We start from the raw sequence: 19,533 nt of genomic DNA, 5'->3' as shown, positions 1-19,533 counted from the left end.
TATATATATATATATATATTTTATTTCCCCTCTCTTATTATTTTCTTCTTGTAACCAATCGCACTACAAGGGAATGATATAAAATGGACACTCACCCCTCTAGTCATAAAATCAAAATCACTTCAACAACTTCAATGAAGATAGACGAACATAATATGCAATATTGTTCTAAATGTTTTATATAAAAAATATGAATAAATTCATTTATGGTACAATTTTTTTTTATCAAACATTGTGGTACTTGTATTGTTTTATAGATGTTAAAAAATCCATTTTATTATTGTAAGAAAAAATTACATTTTATTTTAATCATCAAAATTGAAATATTTTTTTAGCAAAAAAAACCTAAATTTTCAGTATTAAATAATGTACTAAAATAGATATTTTCCTTATAAAAATAAATAAATAAATAGATATATTTTAAAATAATTTTTCTTGTTCCTCTCGTTTTTCCGTCTATAAATACCCATCAAGGGAATCACAAAAAAAAACCAAGATTTTACAACAGCACTTCACCGTAGAAAGAATGATACATCATCATCAATATTCAAATAAATAACTACAGAGCTCCGATCAACAATAACCGCCGCTGTTCCTTCCGATCACGGTCCGTTCTCTTTTCCGACGAATCAATTCACAATATAGCCTCAAAGCTACGCAAAATCGGAGGGTTTTGAATTTTGATTTTAATTCCGCACAACATCTTTACATTCCGTGCCCTAATTGATCGACGAGAGGCGAAGGCGAATTGAGAAACTCTGAACAAATTTCGTTAGGGTTTGTCGCCGGCGGTGAACGGAGAAAACCAAATCTTTGAACTTCTCGATTTTTTCTTTTTTATAATTTTATCTTTCTCTGGAACGAAGAGGAAGTTCTAGGGTGAAATTGCGTTAGTGAAGTTCGAATTTGAGGGTTTTTGAAGTCTCTGTTATTGATCGTGCGAAACAGAAAACAGAAAGAACCGGCATAGAAGGTGGGAGAAGAAGAAAGTTTCGGAATTGATTTGTTCTGGAATCGTGCGTTGTAACTGTTGCTTAATGAGATAGATTTCGGCGTTGAAATTGTGCTATAGGTTTGTTTGTTTGTTCAACAACATGGGATATGACTCGGATAGCGCCTCGCAAGACGGGAGAGATGAAGGTAACTTTGTTTACTGAAAAATTTAGAATAGCTGTATCGGAAGTTAAAGGAACAAGGAGAAAGTGGAGGTGTATGAATGTTTGATAGCACAATTAGAGTCTTTTCAGCTTTTTCTTCAAAGTGGGAGTATTTTAGAATAGCTTGAATATGCTTTTTCTTCAAAGTGGGAGTATTTTAGAATAGCTTGAATATGTTTTTTCTTCAAGTAGCACCACTAGAAGTTAGAAATGTAATGAAACCCTGTTTTATTCCAATAAATAAATCTGTGCAATGGAATGAACATTCACTCCTAAAATTTGTGAAAATTATCATTGATTTATCACCGAGAATGTATGTCGTTTTTCTTTTGCCTGTACCTACTGTTTATGAAATTTAAGCTCTCTAGTTGTATTGGCAATTTAATAATAGGTTTAAGGGCTGTTTCGATTGACTTATTGAGCTTAGCTACTGCCATAAGTTTTGTGAGACTGTCTGGGAAAACTTATGAGAGCAACTTATGACTAAGTTTGTTTCAACTTATTTCATAAGTTCTCCAATATAGCTTATGAAAACAGCTCGTAGCATATATAAAAACGATTTATCCTTATTTTATCTTTTGCTATAAAAATAGCTTATGTAAGCTTATACATAAATGCTTATCGGTTATCATGATAAACACTTGTGCTATAAGCTGCAAACAAGTTGTTTATCCAAATAGGCTCTTAGTGTTTAAAGTAGGACTGAGTTGATGGGTTATTGTTTATGACTATGTCCTGAAATCTGTAAAGCATTTGTCTGTGAGTTTGAAGTGGTGTTCATTTATTTAGCTTAGTATTTTTGTTTGATGAAGTTCATTAACTCAATATGTTTGATAAATTCATATTGATAGATGATGAAGAAGAATATGAGGAGTCTGACAAGGGTAATCGTTTTCTGGGGTTCATGTTTGGAAATGTTGATAATTCTGGTGATCTCGATGTTGATTATCTTGATGAGGTAATTTAATGCAGCCTTTGATGTCTTTTTTGAACTTGGTTGTTGAAATGTTTAGAGAACCAAGATTGAGCTGAGGCATGCAGTTGTATTGTGATTAAATTGCTTGCTAGTTTTTAATTGTTTGTTATTTTCCATAATGCCGCATGTACCTCCCAAGTAGTTTCCTGAAATTTCTAAGCTACTGTAGCATCATCATGATTGGTAGTGGAGGGTTTTGAAGTTGCTAAACTTTTATATTAGAAGATTTAAATCCATTTTTACTTTTTTGAGATATATTCTTTTTGGAAGGACATGTTTTTACAGTAGACCTGCAGTGTAACTTTTCTAAAAACAAAAAAGGAGGCAGTGTGGACCTATTGGTGCAGTATGGTTGTCTAAACTAAGAAATTATATGCGATTCAACTTTGGAGGATTTGAGTTAGTGTGCATAGATTCTTATTTGCTACAATGGTTATGCTCGAGTGGTTACTTTACAAGTAAAGTTGATCTTTATTAAGCAGGTTTAAGACTTTAAACATCAGAATTTACAGCTGAGTTTAGAGTTCGATAAAAGTTGCCTTACGTTTGTGTACAATAAGATTGATGTTTATAAACTATACTATTAACTACTTTTTATGATATGATGTTGGAATTGGGCATTCCTAATTATCAATTATCCATTGTAGGATCTGTTGGAGGTTTTAGGATAATTGCGTCTTTTAGAATTGTAATTATTGTGGGGTGCCCATTTTCTTGTCATGGATTGTTTATGCTTCTTGATTTGTTTATGATAATGCGTTTTGGTCAAAAACATTAAAATTGGTGCTAAAAGCATATTTTCTTTTAGGATGCAAAGGAGCATCTTTCTGCATTGGCTGACAAGCTGGGTCCATCGCTGACAGATATAGCTGTAAGGATATCAAAATATAATTTTTTGTTCTTTTTTAAAAGTGTATATCAAAATATCATTATCAGGCTGTAGTGCTGAATCTAGAAATCAAAATGCTATCTGTTGATTTGGTAAACTATTGTTTAATTGTCAATTTTTCCTTGCTGTTTCTGCATCTTCTATTCTGATGATGATAAGAATATGTGCTGTTTGCAGTTGTCAGGAAAATCACCACGAACACGACTTGGCATTGTTGAACAAGGTGAAGTTGTCTGCCAGGAAAAAACTATATCATGCAGTTTTTGATATTCTGTTGGTATCTTTTTGTTCCTTCATTGAGAGTACTACACCTGTGTTTTATTTCTACTCGAATTCTTTCTGACATGAAATATGCTTGGTAGAAAATGTCATGTGAAATAATTATTTTTCTTTCGTTATCAGTGAAATTTTCTCCTTAATGTATCCCTCCGTGGTGTTGGGGTATAGAGGAATGCTACCAACACACTCTTTATCTCTATCTATGATTGGTCCTTTTTTGAAAATTCAAAACACCTATCACATCAATTGATCATTTCTTAAAATGAGTGTTGATTTTTTTAAAAATGAATTGATCTTAAATAGTATGTTCAAAAGAATTTGTTGCTAGCATTCTTCTTCGGGAATGAGAGTTGACAGCTCTTGGTGGTGCGCTTCATTTTAGAAATGTTTTATAAAAAAATGATATTTTTGTAAAACTAGGTAGTCATGCCTGATGCTAGGGGGTTAGTAAGGGCTAGTGGTGCAAGTCAATTGAACTTGATTAATAAAGCTAGCTGATCTGATGTGTAGTTTTATTGACGACTTGTAGCTTTTATTCATAAACATGAACGGGTAATAGCTCTTAGAATTGGGTGTTGGGCTTAACCGCTTAACTTAACCCTACAAAACCGACTTATAAGATGAGGATTGCCTTTACTATATAAACCCATGTTCAGGCCAACTCACATCCGATGTGAGACTTCTTAACACACCACCTCATGCCTATTGGGTTTGGTACATGGATATAAATGGTGGGTGGCCCGATAGCGGAAACGTGATAGCTGGTGATCCAACGGATCTTGAAGAGGGTCTGATACCTTCTTAAGATTGGGAGTTGGGCCTAACTCAACCCTAGAAAACCGGCTTATAAGGTGAGGATTGCCTTTACTTTATAAACCCATGTTCAGGCCAACCCACATCCGATGTGGGACTTCTTAACAATAGCCATCCAGAGGTGGCCATATAGTGTTCCATGGCGTATCTTAGCTTCTGAAATATGGTGTCGGTCTATGTGCTTCTGAAATATGGTGTAAGTGAAATGTGGGAGTACCTACATAATAGAATATAGCAGAAGACAATGGTAGAAACTATTGATTATATATGTAGTATGAAACTCAACTGAATTGGAAGTTATGTGGATCTTCTTCTTACAAAAGATAAAAATTCTATTGTAACGATTCTTACTCATGTGCTACAGGTTTCACATCTTGTTTGTGGTTTCGTGTGAAGTTTTCTGGTAACTTACTAACTTGGATTATTTTAATCTTAGACTGCGGTGAAAAGGCTGAAGATGCTGTTGATTACGAAGATATTGATGAAGAGTATGATGGTCCAGAGACTGAAACTGCGAATGAAGAGGACCATTTATTGCCTAAAAAGGATTTTTTTGCTGTCGAAACCTCTCTTGAAGCTTTGGAGAGCAAAATTTCTGTCTTCGACGATGAAGATTATGATGAAGAATCTGACAAGGAACAAGACTTGGTGAATAATGATGCTAAAGTCGATAACATCTCTTTAGCTGGTAATATGTTTTTGATTTGAACTTCTATCTTGAGTTATAGATTTACACGTGTACAGGTCCTTATAAACGTGTTAGAAATTTTGGTTGAATTATACTGGTTTTGGATTTTGAAAATTTCAAAACATAAAACCGTAAACCACTCCAAGTGGGGCCCTTAGAAACAATTCTTTTAGTATTCTTCTCATTGGCTAAAATTAACAGCTTTTGAAATTTGTATGAAAAGCTGTATCATAGAATATCATTTTCTTCTTTTAAGCTAAACAAATGGAACATATGTTGAAATCAAATTTGTATGCAAGGTTAGTGGTTTCGTATGCTTGTAAGCTGATTGACTGAGAATCAGTAAATTGATTGCATTACAAATTGTCATATAGTAAATTTAATTATATTGTGATATATAACTTGAAACCAATCAAGTTTGAACTTGAGTTCTTCCTTGAATACTCAGCTTGAATTTGAGCGGGTAGCTGTGTGTTTGAACTATGATTTAATACCCAAGTGTTTGGCTGAATTTAGCTCAATGCACAATCTAATAATAATGTGAGGGTTGAAGCATGTAGTAATCTTAGGGAAGGAAGTGAATTTCACTTTGTAGCCTTGCAGTTTACTCATGTTAGTTTTTCTCTTTCAGTAGAGCACGAGGAGAGCTTTGTAGATGCATCTAAAGGAGGGAGTGTTCTTGAGCATGATTTACAAGTTGGCTCACTGCAGACTGATGAATTGGACAATAATGTACAAAAACCCGAGGTCAGTTTTTGCTTGTTTTGCTGCCTTCTAAGTGTTTTTTTCCCTTTCTTTCTAGCCTTTTTTGATGTTTATTGTGCTGGAATAGGGGCCGTGACATGAACAACTCACATTCTATTGTGTGCTATTGGCAATGAATGATATTTAAGTTTTGTATTTTTCTCATGATTTCACAATTATTAATAATACTGGTTTGAGGCTGTTACACTATACGACCTCCAAATTCTCTAACAAATACGAAGTTTTCCATAATTTGTGGCTTTTTCCATGTAAATGGGTCACATTGGTGAAATTGTCTTAAAACCCATCTGTTACTGCACGACCCATTGTTCTTTGATGACTTTCCGGCTATGACCTGTTGTATTTTGGCCAACACCATCACAGAGACCAAATGAAGAATCTAAAAGGAAGAAGAGGACATTTCAGTTTATGGTTTTATGAAGAGAGCAATTCAGTTTTATGGTTTGGGATTTCACGTAATAAGCCCAATGGTGACCGTATTCTTTTGGTGAATAAGTTAGCCTGACTTTCACCCTCACCGAATTTGTGTCATTGGTAATTCAATATAAATGTTGAGTGTCTTGAGCTCCTTCACTCACATGTTAATGATTCCAGTCCTTGTGAAAGCAGCTTTCATCATTCATAAATAAATTATGTAAAATTTTTATTTTGATTAAGTTTTGGGGGAATATATATTTCTGCCTACCAAAAAAATCTACATATAATATTGAATTGCAAGTTATTTTGAGCACAAACTATCTGATTAAAATAGCACTAAATTCAAGCTGATAATTCTTTCGCGGGGTGGGTGAGGGGGGAGTGTTTGGTAGATAAACCATTTGTCTCCCTGTCCATCAACTTAAGCTTTTGGAGAGTTTGTACTGTGAATGGCTTTTTGTTTTGGGTGGGGGAAGGAGTAAGGAATTGCTGTACAATGGGACACACTAATTCATGATTAGTATGACTGTCTTTATGCTAGTAATTTTAATTTCGTACTGGTGTGATACACTGGTAAAAGCCAATCTAACTTCATGATTGCACACTGACGTTCTTTCTAACTTGATGATAATTTTTGTTGACAAGATTATAAATTTATCACGATTGACTTTCTATTAACATGTTAATGTCTTAATTAATGAAATGAACAGGAAGGACCTGAAGTTTTAAAAAGGTCTATGGCTACACCATTGCCTGTATTGTACGTGGACGATGGAAAAGCAGTTTTACGCTTCTCTGAAATTTTTGGTATTCAGGAACCCCCTCGAAAGGGAGAGAAGAAAGAGCGTCGGCATTCCACTCCTAGAGGTATATATATATACTTAGAGAAAGCATGTTTACCTGAATTTTGATGGCAAATGTTAGAATCTGTTGAAATTTTCCGAGAGGTATGACTTAAGTAGTTTTCGCAATTTTGTGCTGTTTATGAATAATTTAATTTATAACTGGCATTGGTGCGATTTGAATGACAAAATGAGATGCTCTCTTTATGCGGTGTATTACAATATGGCTTCTGTCCTAATTGGCTGTTTTTTCACTTGTATTTCCAGATAGATACAAGTCTTTGGATTTATCTGATGATATTGTAGAAGAGGACGAAGAGGAGTTCCTTAAAAGCTTCTCTCAAAGTCTCACACTTAGTAAACAGGTTTGTGTAGCCCATACTGATGTATCAGAAAACAATAATGTTGACTCGGAATTTCCAAAATTTGGATTTCTTCACGGAGATGCCTCACTTACTGTTAAAGATGACCGGCAACCAAAGGACTCTTGTCTTGGTGGTGAACCAATGAAAGTGGATTTTGCAGATGATCTTTCCTGGAAAGATCATCCCCTCATGTTAGCCAATTTTTATCCTCTTGATCAACGAGACTGGGAAGATGAAATACTTTGGGGCAACTCTCCTGTTGCAAGCGATAATGATAATAATGTTGAGAGCTGTGAAATTTCTGGACTTGAATTGAGAGCTTCTGGTGGTGGTGAAACAGAAATTGAAAGTGGGATACAGAATCTTCAGTCAGATCCCCATAAGATAGTAGAGGAGAAAGATCAGAATGTATTCACATGCTACTCTCCTGTTTCATTGGATCCCTTTGGCTCAAGGGATTCTAATGGGGCTGAAACTAATTCAATATCAGAAAGTCTATTTCATCCCCAGCTTCTGAGGCTAGAAGTGGACAGTTCTCATATTGCAGATGGAAGAAGTGCCGATATATCTGAGAGGCATAATCAAAGTGGTCATGTAAAGCGATTGACCATGGTTATGTCTCAAAACAGAGACCTCATGGATGACTCGTGGATCGACAAGATAATGTGGGAGGATCTTGACAGGCCTAAGATGAAACCAAAGCTTATATTTGATCTTCAGGATAATCAAATGCACTTTGAGGTCTTGGATAGCAAGGACAGTACCCATCTTCGCCTTCATGCCGGGGCTATGATTTTAAGTCGCTCTTTGAAATCAATTAGTGTGGACTCTTCTGAGCTACCAGGACATGGAGGTCAATTTGGATGGAAATATGTTGCTAATGACAAACACTATTCAAATCGAAAAACTTCTCAGCAACTGAAATCAAACTCAAAAAAACGCTCAGCTCATGGTGTCAAAATTTTTCACTCGCAACCTGCACTGAAACTGCAGACCATGAAATTGAAGTTGAGCAAGTAAGAATTTTTCATTTGAGGGACGGGGTCTTGGTAATATAATTTTTTGTATGTTGAATGTTTTGCCTGGATTTGAGACGTGAACTTAGTTTGTATATTTTTTTTTTTTGAAGAAGCTAAATTAGCCCACCTAAATTGGCGCCAGAGAGAAACTTAGTTTGTATATTATGTTTTCAAAATCAAGTTTTCTGCTGAATCTTAGATGCAAGCTTGTTTGATGTTGGGGCACCTGTTTGTGTGGTTACTTGATGTTTGATACTCCCTATGATCATCATTGTTTGTAAAATCTGTCACATTCCACAACATGCCCATAATCAGTCACCAATACGCTAGTCTCTTGCCCAATCTTTTATCAGTCAGTTGGCTTTATAAATATTAATGTTGGCTTTGCTCATGTCACTTATCAAGTTCCTGTGAAATATGTGTATGGTCTATGCTTTTTCTCTGTCCTTTAATATCTGCTTTTCATATGTGCATTGTAGATATTTCATGTCTTTATATTCTTACTAACTCTTTTGCAGTAAAGATATTGCAAATTTTCACCGGCCTAGAGCACTATGGTATCCCCATGACAATGAGGTGGCCGTTAAACAACAAGGGAAATTACCAACACAAGGATCCATGAAAATTATTATGAAAAGCTTGGGTGGCAAAGGGTGTAAACTGCATGTTGGTGCTGAAGAAACTCTCTCTTCTGTTAAAGCAAAAGCTTCCAAAAAGCTAGGTTGTCAATTTTTCTTCTCTTTTCTGTTGTAAAATTTCTTATTTCAATAATAAAATATATAAGCTGTAATTTTTGTTCTGTTCCATGATGTTTTTCTTTTCCGTGTCTTTTGGGTCTTATTCTTCTCTTTAGTTATACTTAAGCCTCTTGTTCATGTGACTGACCAGGGATTTTTGTTTTTGGTAGATTTCAAGGCAACAGAAACGGTGAAAATATTTTATTTGGGTAGGGAGCTTGAAGATCACATATCATTAGTTGCACAAAATGTTCATCCAAATTCCTTGTTACATCTTGTCCGTACAAAGATACATTTATGGCCTAGGGCACAAAGGGTTCCTGGTGAGAACAAGTCCTTGCGTCCCCCGGGAGCATTCAAGAAAAAATCTGATCTGTCTGTAAAAGACGGACACGTTTTTCTTATGGAGTGAGTGACTTAAAACTTTTGTTCTGCTACTTTGTATGTGTGATCTTTGTTGGAACAGAATAATTTTCTATTTTGCATGTTTGGCTACTTCAAAGTGAAAGTTTTACTTTGAAGGTTGAGAACAACCATTTATGTTACTATTTTCAGAGGTACAATGCTATAGTACACCTTCCCCATAAAGGCTTCACTAGCAGTTAGCCATTACAAAAATTCTCTGTTATTCAATGTGCCTTGCTCATACAACCCTTGTCCTTTTTTCTCTAGTTTTTGTCCTTTGATTGCTTTATTGAACGACATGATTTCTTCTAAAGATTTGCATCTTTGACTTTGGTTGACTAAATTCTGAAGTATCATTTTTGCAAATTAGCTTTCCAGCTTGTTATTCTGCTTGCAGTAATATGTAGTATTTCTGTATGTTCATATTCCAGCTTCCATTGATATTCAAATGATTTTGAGACGGTACTTTATAATATGTAGTCCTTATGGTAAAACAGACATTATCATGAGCACTGAAATGAATTTTTGTTTTTTGCCCAGCATTAATAGCGTGCATGTCCTGTTGACCCCAAATCTGATATATCCAAGAGAAATATTGTTTTGACAATGTACTACCTTCAATGGTTGTACTCTTGTTACTTTGTTTTCCTTGGTACTTTGCTAAATGAATGAGGATAATCCATTGTTAATCTGATTGGCTATGTTTTCCTTAGGTATTGTGAAGAAAGGCCTTTACTTCTGAGCAATGTTGGAATGGGTGCAAGACTTTGTACATATTATCAAAAAAGTTCACCGGATGACCAATCTGGCTCCTTATTACGCAACACAAATAGTAGCTTGGGGCATATTATTTCTCTGGACCCTGCTGATAAATCTCCTTTTCTTGGTGATTTAAAACCTGGTAGCAGTCAGTCATCACTTGAGACCAATATGTATAGAGCACCCATATTTACTCATAAAGTTCCACCAACTGACTACCTGCTGGTTCGTTCGTCAAAGGGAAAACTATCATTAAGGCGCATCGATAAAGTTAATGTTGTAGGACAGCAGGTTAGTATCCTTGTTAATTGTTGAATAAATAATTGTCTTTTGATTCTTTGAATTTAACTTAATGATAACCTGAAGGAATTTCTTTTTAAGTCTCATTGTTTTATATAGTCCTATGGAATTTTTTTTTTATCTGTCATAATGTGTTGTTAATCTCTATTTGTGTTTTCTTGTTTGATTTTGCTATTTGTATCCCAAATATACATCACTGGAAATTTGTTGATAGATGGTTTATCAATTATTCTCCGCAGGAACCTCTCATGGAGGTGTTCTCGCCTGGAAGTAAGAATCTTCAGACTTTCATGATGAACAGGCTATTGGTACACATGTTCCGTGAATTCCAAGCTGCAGAGAAGCAGCACTTGTCTCCACACATTCGCATTGACGACTTTCTTCCACAGTTTCCTTTCCTATCAGAAGCCTCATTTCGTAAAAGGATCAAGGAATATGCTAATTTACAGGTATTGATGGTATGCAGAGTTGATTATCCATGTTAGAATATGAAGTGCATGCTAATGGAATTCCTTATTTATTTCTTACAAAACAATTGATAAACATTGGATTTTATGTGATTTTTGTAATACAATCTTATTTTCAACTTTTATTATATCTTCTTTATACCCTGAGTGTTTCATTCCATGTGTATTACTGCAGAGGGGTGCAAATGGACAGTCAATTTATGTTAAAAAGCGAAATATCCGCATGTTGTCCGAGGATGAATTGAGAAAAATGGTGACACCAGAGCTTGTGAGTAACATCATTTGAAATTCGGTTTCTTTGTTGATGAATAATACATCTCTTTCTGTTGTAATGCACGTTTAACAGCATATAGTAACACATAAAATTGTCTTAAAAGCATGATATGACCGTTTGGAACTTACATCAGTGGCTCGGTTCAGAGTTGCATACCTAATACTGTTCTCTTTGATTGTTGAAAAAGTATACTTTGAAAAATGATAATGAGTTTTTATTAGATACTCCCTCCGTACCACAATATATGTCACTTATGCTTGTGTCTGTGATCTGCCTGGTACTTCGTATATAATTTTGTAAGGTTCAGGGTGTGTTTGATCCCCTAAAAAATAAGGGACTGAACATGACAACCTGTGTTGGATTTTAAAACTGTTCCTGGGAGTGGACAAATCAGGGGGCTAGGGACTAGGCACTAGACAAAAACTGAAGTTCTTTTCCCTCACTAAAACACAGGACAACTTTTTGTCTCAAAGTACAAATTGTCTAAAATACCAAAATAACCTTCTGTCCACCAAATATCGTACACGACAAAAAGTTCAAAAACTTAAAAGTTCGTTATGTTTTTTGTCTTGTGTTTTGTTCAGTAAATACCTTTTGCAAATCAAACAGATGAGGGTCTTGATGATTCTTAGCTTGTTATGTGTTCTGAAGGCACTTTAATCGCTTGTCAATGTGTGTCAACAATCTGCATACTTATGTTTTATTGTTTGTTTTGATTAGATGAATCCATTTCTTTAATATGATTCCTTCTTTGTCCATTGTTTTAGGTCTGTGCTTTTGAAAGCATGCAAGCTGGTCTCTACCGCTTAAAACATTTAGGAATTACTGAAACACATCCTAATAATATTTCATCTGCAATGAGTCGGCTTCCTGATGAAGCAATAGCACTAGCTGCTGCATCACACATTGAGAGGGAATTGCAAATTACTCCATGGAACTTGAGTAGCAATTTTGTTGCCTGTACTAGCCAGGTGATCTATGTTTGATTTTCAGATTAGTTGGCTTCAGCATATATCTTGTTTATTAGTTATGTGTTCAAAATTTCTTAATATTTGCTTTGATTTTTTAAGGTAGTAAAACTAGGTTTAAAATTTTAAGTGAAAAACAAGATTTCTTCTTTCTTTTCAAAAGAGTCAACTGCCAGTAATGAACTGAGTATTATCTATTGATCTTACTGTAGGATATATATATATATATATATATATATATATATATATATATATATATATATATATATATATATATATATATATATATAGTGTGATTACACATTTGTTTATTTTTACTTATATTTTTATACTTGGACCCTATCTCAAAAAATGATTGGTTTCTCTTTTTTTTACCATATTTATATTTTGCTACTTGAAAATTATGTTAAAAACTAACATTTAGTTTACCTTTTCTGTTATTTAAGATGCCTTTGTTTCTTTGAAATTTGCATAAATTAAGAATTCCCCCCCCTGAAACATATCAGTCTTGCATCCGTAAGTGGCTTATAATTACTGCAATTCTAAAATTTGAATGTTATATCAATCAAATAGAATTTGAGCGTAAGTGAAGGTAAATATTATTTATGAATTTATATTCCTGAAGCAAAAGGATAATTTATGAAGGTAAATATTATTTTTGAATTTATATTCCTGAAGCAAAAGGATAATTTACCTTTAGGGAGAGAATTGAGTAGGCGCACTTTTTCTGTAAAAAGTATATTTAATTTTAGCATTTTGAAACAGAGATTATGTTTTCAGAAGATAGGGTTATGATGAATTACATCGTCTCTATCTCCTCTATAATATAAAGAAAACTTACTACACTGATTATTATGTTCTCATCATTTTTTTCTTTCACTAATTGACTAAATTACTCATGAAAAGTTCCTACCCCACCCCATGGAATATTCTCTTTGGCAGGGTAAGGAAAATATTGAACGGATGGAAATTACTGGTGTTGGTGATCCATCAGGTCGTGGCTTGGGTTTTAGCTATGCTCGGGCACCTCCAAAGGCACCGGTGTCTAGTGCAATGGTGAAGAAGAAAGTAGCTGCTAGCAGGGGAGGTTCCACTGTTACCGGTACTGATGCTGATCTACGTAGATTAAGCATGGAGGCTGCACGTGAGGTGTGTTGTAATTTAGTGGTCTGCTCTGGACTGTATGTGTTTAACTATAACTATGCATGTGAACCATAGAGCTTCATTTTGGCGGGCAACTTTTGTGCTGAATTTTTGTATCTTTGATAGTGAGTAAAGCTGAGATAAGCAGAGAATATTGGAGTAAAAAAATTTAGTGCTGCACAATGTTTAATCTATAATGTGTATGAATAATCAATAATGGTGTCTAAAAGCAGAAGTGAAAAATTGATTTTCATTGATGCCTTGTCAAAAAGTTCATTTACTTGGAATAGGTAATCCTCCATGCCTTTATGGATGTTCGTTCATTACCTTGTTCTTTTTCTTAAACTTGGGACTACACTTGATTGTGAAATATGATTATTTTGCTTATCATCAATTTCACCATTTTCCCTTCCTGTGCATATTTTAGTCCATTTATTAGTTGCTTTTGTTTTCTCCAACATGACTTAGGTAAATTTTCTAGATATGTATGCACTCCATAACAAAGGAATATATTACCATTGTGCTTTTATGTCTTGTTGGCTCATATGACTGCGTGAACCATGGGGGAATAGCATAACATATTTAATCCACATGGGTGCATGTTTCTGATTTCGACATGTTCTTATTCCAGGTGCTTCTGAAGTTCAATGTTCCTGAGGAAGCCATTGCAAATCAAACCAGATGGCATCGCATTGCTATGATACGCAAACTTTCAAGTGAGCAAGCTGCATCTGGGGTTAAGGTTGATCCAACAACTATAGGAAAATATGCTCGTGGTCAGCGAATGTCCTTTCTTCAGTTGCAGCAGCAGACCAGAGAGAAGTGCCAGGAGATTTGGGATAGACAACTTCAGAGTTTGTCAGCTTTAAGTGGTGATGATAATGAGAGTGATTCAGAAGGGAATAGTGATCTAGATTCTTTTGCTGGAGATCTGGAAAATTTGCTCGATGCTGAGGAATTTGAAGAGGGAGAAGAAGGTACTAATGACTTAAAACGGGATAAGGGAGATGGTGTTAAGGGTCTTAGAATGAGAAGACGCACAACCTTGGCCCAGGCAGAGGAGGAAATTGAAGATGAAGAAGCTGAGGCCGCTGAATTACGCAGGTTGCTTATGGATGGTATGATATCTTATTGATTATTGAAATATTATTCCAGACCTTTATCGGTACTGTATTCCAGATCTTTATCAGTACTGAATGTGATCTGTGTTGTTGTAATGAAGTGACCAGAATTTGTTAATTGGGTCACTATTTTAAATAAACTCAGATGCTACTTGGATTTGACTCTTTTGGCAATATTATATTCAGATGATGAAGCGTGCCGGAAGAAAAAGAAGAAAGCCAGGGTTATGGTGGACCCAAGAAGATTGATACCAAAACCACAACCAAAATTTGTCTTTGACAGCACTGAACAAGTAAAGAAAACAACAAATACATCGCAACTCGATGGAACCAATCATTTTAAGGAGAATGCAATTACAGATCATAGGGAGGTAAGGCAAACATTAGTTTAGCCACATTTTCATGCAAACATGCATCTTCTCCTTTGACGCACTTATTTCACAATTTGTACTTCGTATGAAGATTAGATCATAAATAGTCATGTAAACAATTAAATTCTTAATAGTGAGTCCTAATTCTTTTATTTTATGCTTTTGGCAGGAGGAAAATTTTTCTGCTAAAAAAAGCAAATCCGTGAAGGTCAATAAAGCAAAGAAGAATGACATTTCGCCCATCAGTCTACCAAATAAAAAAATCAAATTAAATATGGGAGAAGGAATCAAGGTAAACTATTGACATTTATGTGTTTCATCGTTCTCTTTTCTCCATATAGAAAGACCATTTTAATGGACGAATTTATGTTCAAGGAAATTGTAAATGACACCGATTTTTTTGTTTACCAAAAAAATAAGTTGATCTTTTTCTGCAAATAATGTTCAAGTACAATCATACACCAAATAATTTCACAAGAGAATAAATAATTCTATGTAGTTGGTTCTTTTTCTATGATTACTGGTAAAATTCATAAAGCTGCATCGAAGAATTTCACAGGGGTATTTTGAAAACAATTTCAGACAATGTACGGTTCTTAGTTCTTGATTACTAATGGAAAGATTCCAGTAATCCTAGAACAGTATCAAATGCTTGGAAATAATAGCTCTTCTATATCTTTGTTCAAAGATTACAAAACATTGTTATGTCTTACAGATGTGCCATAATCTTTGATATTGTTCTCTCCGTGTTTGTGTTAATTTTGTAACTGCATTGGTAGGTTGTTATTTTTACTCCTCCTGCTGAAAATATCTATTTATGTCCGCAGAACCAGGTATTTAAGGAGAAAAAACCATCAAGGGAAACTTTTATTTGTGGAGCATGTGGCCAGGTGCGTATCTGCTGTTTTTCTTTCTAGCTTTTTAATCCAGGAAACATGTTTTTTACACCTGTTGCTTGAGGTTGTTTTTTCTTGAAAGAAAAACAAATATGAAGTTAAAATTGTAATGTTGCAAATTTATTATGAAAAATTATTTATTTGGAAACTAGAAGTTAACATTTCCTACAGCTCTACATTAATTAAAAAAGTTGTATATCAATTAATACAATATAAAGGTGTTTTTAGTTATGCAAAAGTTTTTGCACTCATTCCTTCATGTATATTTTTGTTGTAATTATTTCGTTTATGAACCAGCTTGGGCACATGCGAACGAACAAGAATTGTCCGAAATATGGTGAAGATCTAGAAGCACAACATGAATCTACAGACATGGAAAAACCAACCGGAAAATCCAGCTCTGTTGATCCCTCTAGCCAGTCACAGCATAAACTCCCCTCCAAAAAGTCAATATCAAAAATTGTGACAAAAATTGCTCCAGTTGAAAGTGCAACAAAAATTCCATTGAAGTTCAAATGCAGTTCGACAGAGAAATCTTCCGATATACCTGCAATAGAAACCCTGCAGGGTTCTGACAAGCCAGTCACTTCCGACTCAGAAACTGCCAAGTCTGCTAAGATTAGTAAGATAATTATTCCGAAGAAAGTGAAATCAGAGGATACACAGGCCGAATCTCTTAAGCATGCTATTGTTATACGTCCTCCTACTGATCCAGGCAGAAGTCAGGTTGATTCTCATAAGTTTCCAATTAAAATCCGCCCGCCTGCAGAAATAGACAGGGAGCAAAGTCACAAAAAGATTGTTATAAAACGTACAAAGGATGTTGCTGATCTGGAACTTGACAGTCCTAGTGGAAACACAGTAATTGAACACAGAAAAACTAAAAGAATTGTGGAATTGACGAGTTTTGAGAAACACAGAAAGCAGGAGACCATGTATTCATCTGAAGGTTTGGCAAAATGGAATGCTAAAGAGGATAGAAGATGGTGGGAAGAGCAAGAGAAACGAAGAAATGAAGTTAGACTCAGAGAAGACAAAGCAAGGAGGTATCACAAAGAAGAAATGATCAAGGAACAAGAAAGATTAGACGACTTAAGAAAATATGAAGAAGATATTAGAAGAGAGAGAGAAGAGGAAGAACGGCAAAAAGCTAAGAAGAAAAAGAAAAAGAGAAAGCCCGATTTAAGAGATGATTATTTAGATGATCCTAGGGAACGAAGATATGGCAAGAGGATGCAAGAAAGAGAAAGGAGTGGTAAAAGGAGATCCGTTGTTGAATTAGGAAAGATTGGTGGAGATTTTATGCCACCAACAAAACGCCGAAGAGGGGGAGGAGGAGAGGTACATTTCTCGCTTGTCATTTTCATGATTTTGTTTTTGTGTGTTTGTTTTACCTTCATGTACACATGCATACATGTCAAGTTGGAGCGCTATAGTATTTGGCATTTTTCTGTTAGATTTGTGGTAAGCACTGTCATTTATGGTTTCACCGCCATTTACACATACATATACACGTTATGTATTAGAAATGACTACCTTGTTGTTTATATGTTATGTATGAGTTATGGACTAGTGGTTACATTTGCTGTGGATTTTTCTAGAATTGCAATTCAAGAGTTAGCAGCTTGCTTTTCTTCTTAAGTAGTTGAAATTATGACGCAATCATAATGTTTTAGGTGTATTAGTCATTTAGGGTGTAACATGGTGGGGATGCAGCGAGGTATCTCCTGCTAGAAATATACCCTTCATTCCCTCAACGGAGACCTACTGTCCTTTTTTGTCATTTGAATACCCTACTTTTCTTAATCAGTGGATTTAGTCTTTAGGATTTTCTTTTTGTAGGCTCTGGACAGAACATTATTTCTTATCGGGTGAATAAACAGGACAAATGCCTAAAAGAAAGAACGTCATTTAATTGTGGGTGCTTTATGTTTTATTTTGTAGAATGATGATACACTATTTTAGTAAAAAATATTTTTGAAATTATTTGTATGGTTGTGGTTTTGTCCTTTCAAATTTTTATTTGTAGCAGAGCAAGTGTGTGTTTTACTTGGCTTGAGTTCTATGTTAACTTCAATTTTTCCTGAAGGTTGGTTTGGCGAATATCTTGGAGAGTATTGTTGATACCATTGTGAAAGACAGGGCCGATCTGTCTTATCTTTTTGTGAAACCAGTGTCCAAGAAAAATGCCCCTGACTATCTAGATATCATAGAGAGGCCTATGGATCTTTCCAGAATAAGGGAGAGGGTACGGAATATGGAGTACAAGAGCCGTGAAGACTTCAGGCACGATGTCTGGCAAATTACTTTTAATGCACATAAATATAACGATGGGCGAAATCCTGGAATTCCTCCAGTTGCAGATATGCTTTTGGAATATTGTGATTCTTTGTTAAACGAGAATGATGAGAATCTCACCGCTGCAGAAGCTGGTATTGAAACTAAAGATTTCTAACTGATGTCAAATTCAGATCATGATATTCGAATGAAGTGTAAGTTCTAGTTTTTTTGGTAGATAGTGTAAGTTTTAGTATGAAAAGAAAAGAGAAATGATTTTGTATTTTTAACTTTAAAAATGTCAAAAGAGCATTGCAATTTGTATGGAAACAAGGTGGATTAATATCACCATGTGGCTCATTGAATTTTTTAGCGTGTAACAATGTAGTCGAAGAATGTCCCCCCTCAAGAGTTCTCGGGTTAGATAAAAATAGCAGATGCAGATTTAACACAGAAGATTGACTATTGATGAAAAACAAACTCTTGAAATAGTGCTAAGTGTTAACATCTTAATAATTCGGTATAATCTCTTTGCAGCTATCAACTGAGCTGTATTAAAATTTTAAAATATTAATAATGAATTTATAAAAGTGTTTTTTTCTCTTGAAATTTTTTGTAGATGCAAAAACTTTACTTTAGTATCACAATTGGAAATGATATTGAAGGCGTTATCACAACATTAAATTACAACCATACAAATTAAAAACATTTTTAATCCCTCATTTTTAAATTTTATTTTTATTTTATCATAAGATATTATTTTTTAAGCAAAAGAAAGAGGTAAGAGAAAACACCTACTGCAATACCCCCCTCAACATAGATTAAAAGAAATAAAAAGTACAAAATGAGGGGGACAAAACCAAAACCCTCAAAAGAAAAAGAAAAGATAAAAACAAAAACTAGAAAAACACATAAACACATGTGGAACAACTTACACTTAGATGGCTAACGGTTGGAAGTACCAACCTTGAACCCTTTACTTGCATCGATTTGTTTCTGCTTGAATTTGTTCTTCCTTTTTTTAGGGACCATCAACTGGAATTGTTGATTCGTGTTTCTAACCTTATAATATCATCAATAAGAGAGTTTATTTCTACAACAATTTTACTACAATCTGCAACAATGTTTGTGGCTGAACCAATTGACTTCTCAATCGTTGAAGCATTTGGTCTCACTTTGGGTTTGTTCACAGTAGTAGAACTTGCAGTAGCTCTAGGAGTCTGATACTTGCAATTATTTACAGAATGCCCAATAATTTGACATGAGTTGCAAAACGGGGGAATATTTTCATACTCAACATCCACATAAAAATCAAAGATTCCTTTCAAATAATTTTCTCTAATTTATTTTGCGCATATATTAAAATAGCCCAGGATTATGTTTTGAGGTTGTAACATAATTTTGATTCTTCGGCTACTTTGCGATAGCCACTGTTTCCTCCTTCTGTAATTTGTGGACTTGCTCCTTTCAGCATACCTTGTGCGTTGGTTTTTAATATATTTGATTAGCTTCATAAAAAAAAAATGCTATTTTAATCATTTTTTTTTACATGTTTCATCTTCTTTGAGATGTTTCATTGTCACCTATTAAGATTTTTTTTTCACC

The 19,533-nt window shown here is 34.6% G+C and overlaps 1 protein-coding gene across 3 annotated transcripts; it reads left to right on the top strand.

The window, feature by feature from the left end:
* The first annotated feature begins 437 nt into the window (after positions 1–437).
* On the top strand, positions 438–18,288 carry LOC123907574 (transcription initiation factor TFIID subunit 1). Of its 3 annotated transcripts, none has more exons than XM_045957890.1 (21): positions 438–1,140; positions 2,009–2,115; positions 2,942–3,004; positions 3,200–3,245; positions 4,551–4,802; positions 5,434–5,549; positions 6,695–6,851; positions 7,094–8,207; positions 8,729–8,931; positions 9,118–9,355; positions 10,066–10,402; positions 10,651–10,860; positions 11,054–11,146; positions 11,920–12,123; positions 13,063–13,269; positions 13,895–14,381; positions 14,571–14,755; positions 14,925–15,047; positions 15,583–15,645; positions 15,949–16,992; positions 17,741–18,288. In XM_045957890.1, exons 1-21 carry the CDS (start codon positions 1,095–1,097, stop codon positions 18,104–18,106), a joined length of 5,661 nt encoding a protein of 1,886 aa, XP_045813846.1. In that variant the 5' UTR covers positions 438–1,094; the 3' UTR covers positions 18,107–18,288. The 3 variants fall into 3 exon arrangements, with proteins under 3 accessions (XP_045813846.1, XP_045813847.1, XP_045813848.1); XM_045957891.1 differs by having other exon boundaries at positions 447–1,140; positions 5,437–5,549; XM_045957892.1 differs by lacking the exons at positions 438–1,140; positions 2,009–2,115; positions 2,942–3,004 and having other exon boundaries at positions 3,200–3,299.
* Positions 18,289–19,533: the final 1,245 nt, after the last annotated feature.

The sequence above is a fragment of the Trifolium pratense genome, linkage group LG2 (assembly GCF_020283565.1).
Source record: "Trifolium pratense cultivar HEN17-A07 linkage group LG2, ARS_RC_1.1, whole genome shotgun sequence".
NCBI classification, from domain to species: Eukaryota; Viridiplantae; Streptophyta; class Magnoliopsida; order Fabales; family Fabaceae; genus Trifolium; species Trifolium pratense.
The sequence above is the reverse complement of the archived record's forward strand: the minus strand, read 5'-3'. Positions and strand labels throughout refer to the sequence as shown.

Bases quoted from the DNA above. Each gene is read 5' to 3' on its own strand.
- LOC123907574 (XM_045957890.1), top strand. From the start codon at position 1,095: ATGGGATATGACTCGGATAGCGCCTCGCAAGACGGGAGAGATGAAG. The intron at 3,005-3,199 runs GTAAGGATATCA...TGCTGTTTGCAG, and splicing joins CATCGCTGACAGATATAGCT to TTGTCAGGAAAATCACCACG. The intron at 16,993-17,740 runs GTACATTTCTCG...TTTTTCCTGAAG, and splicing joins GAAGAGGGGGAGGAGGAGAG to GTTGGTTTGGCGAATATCTT.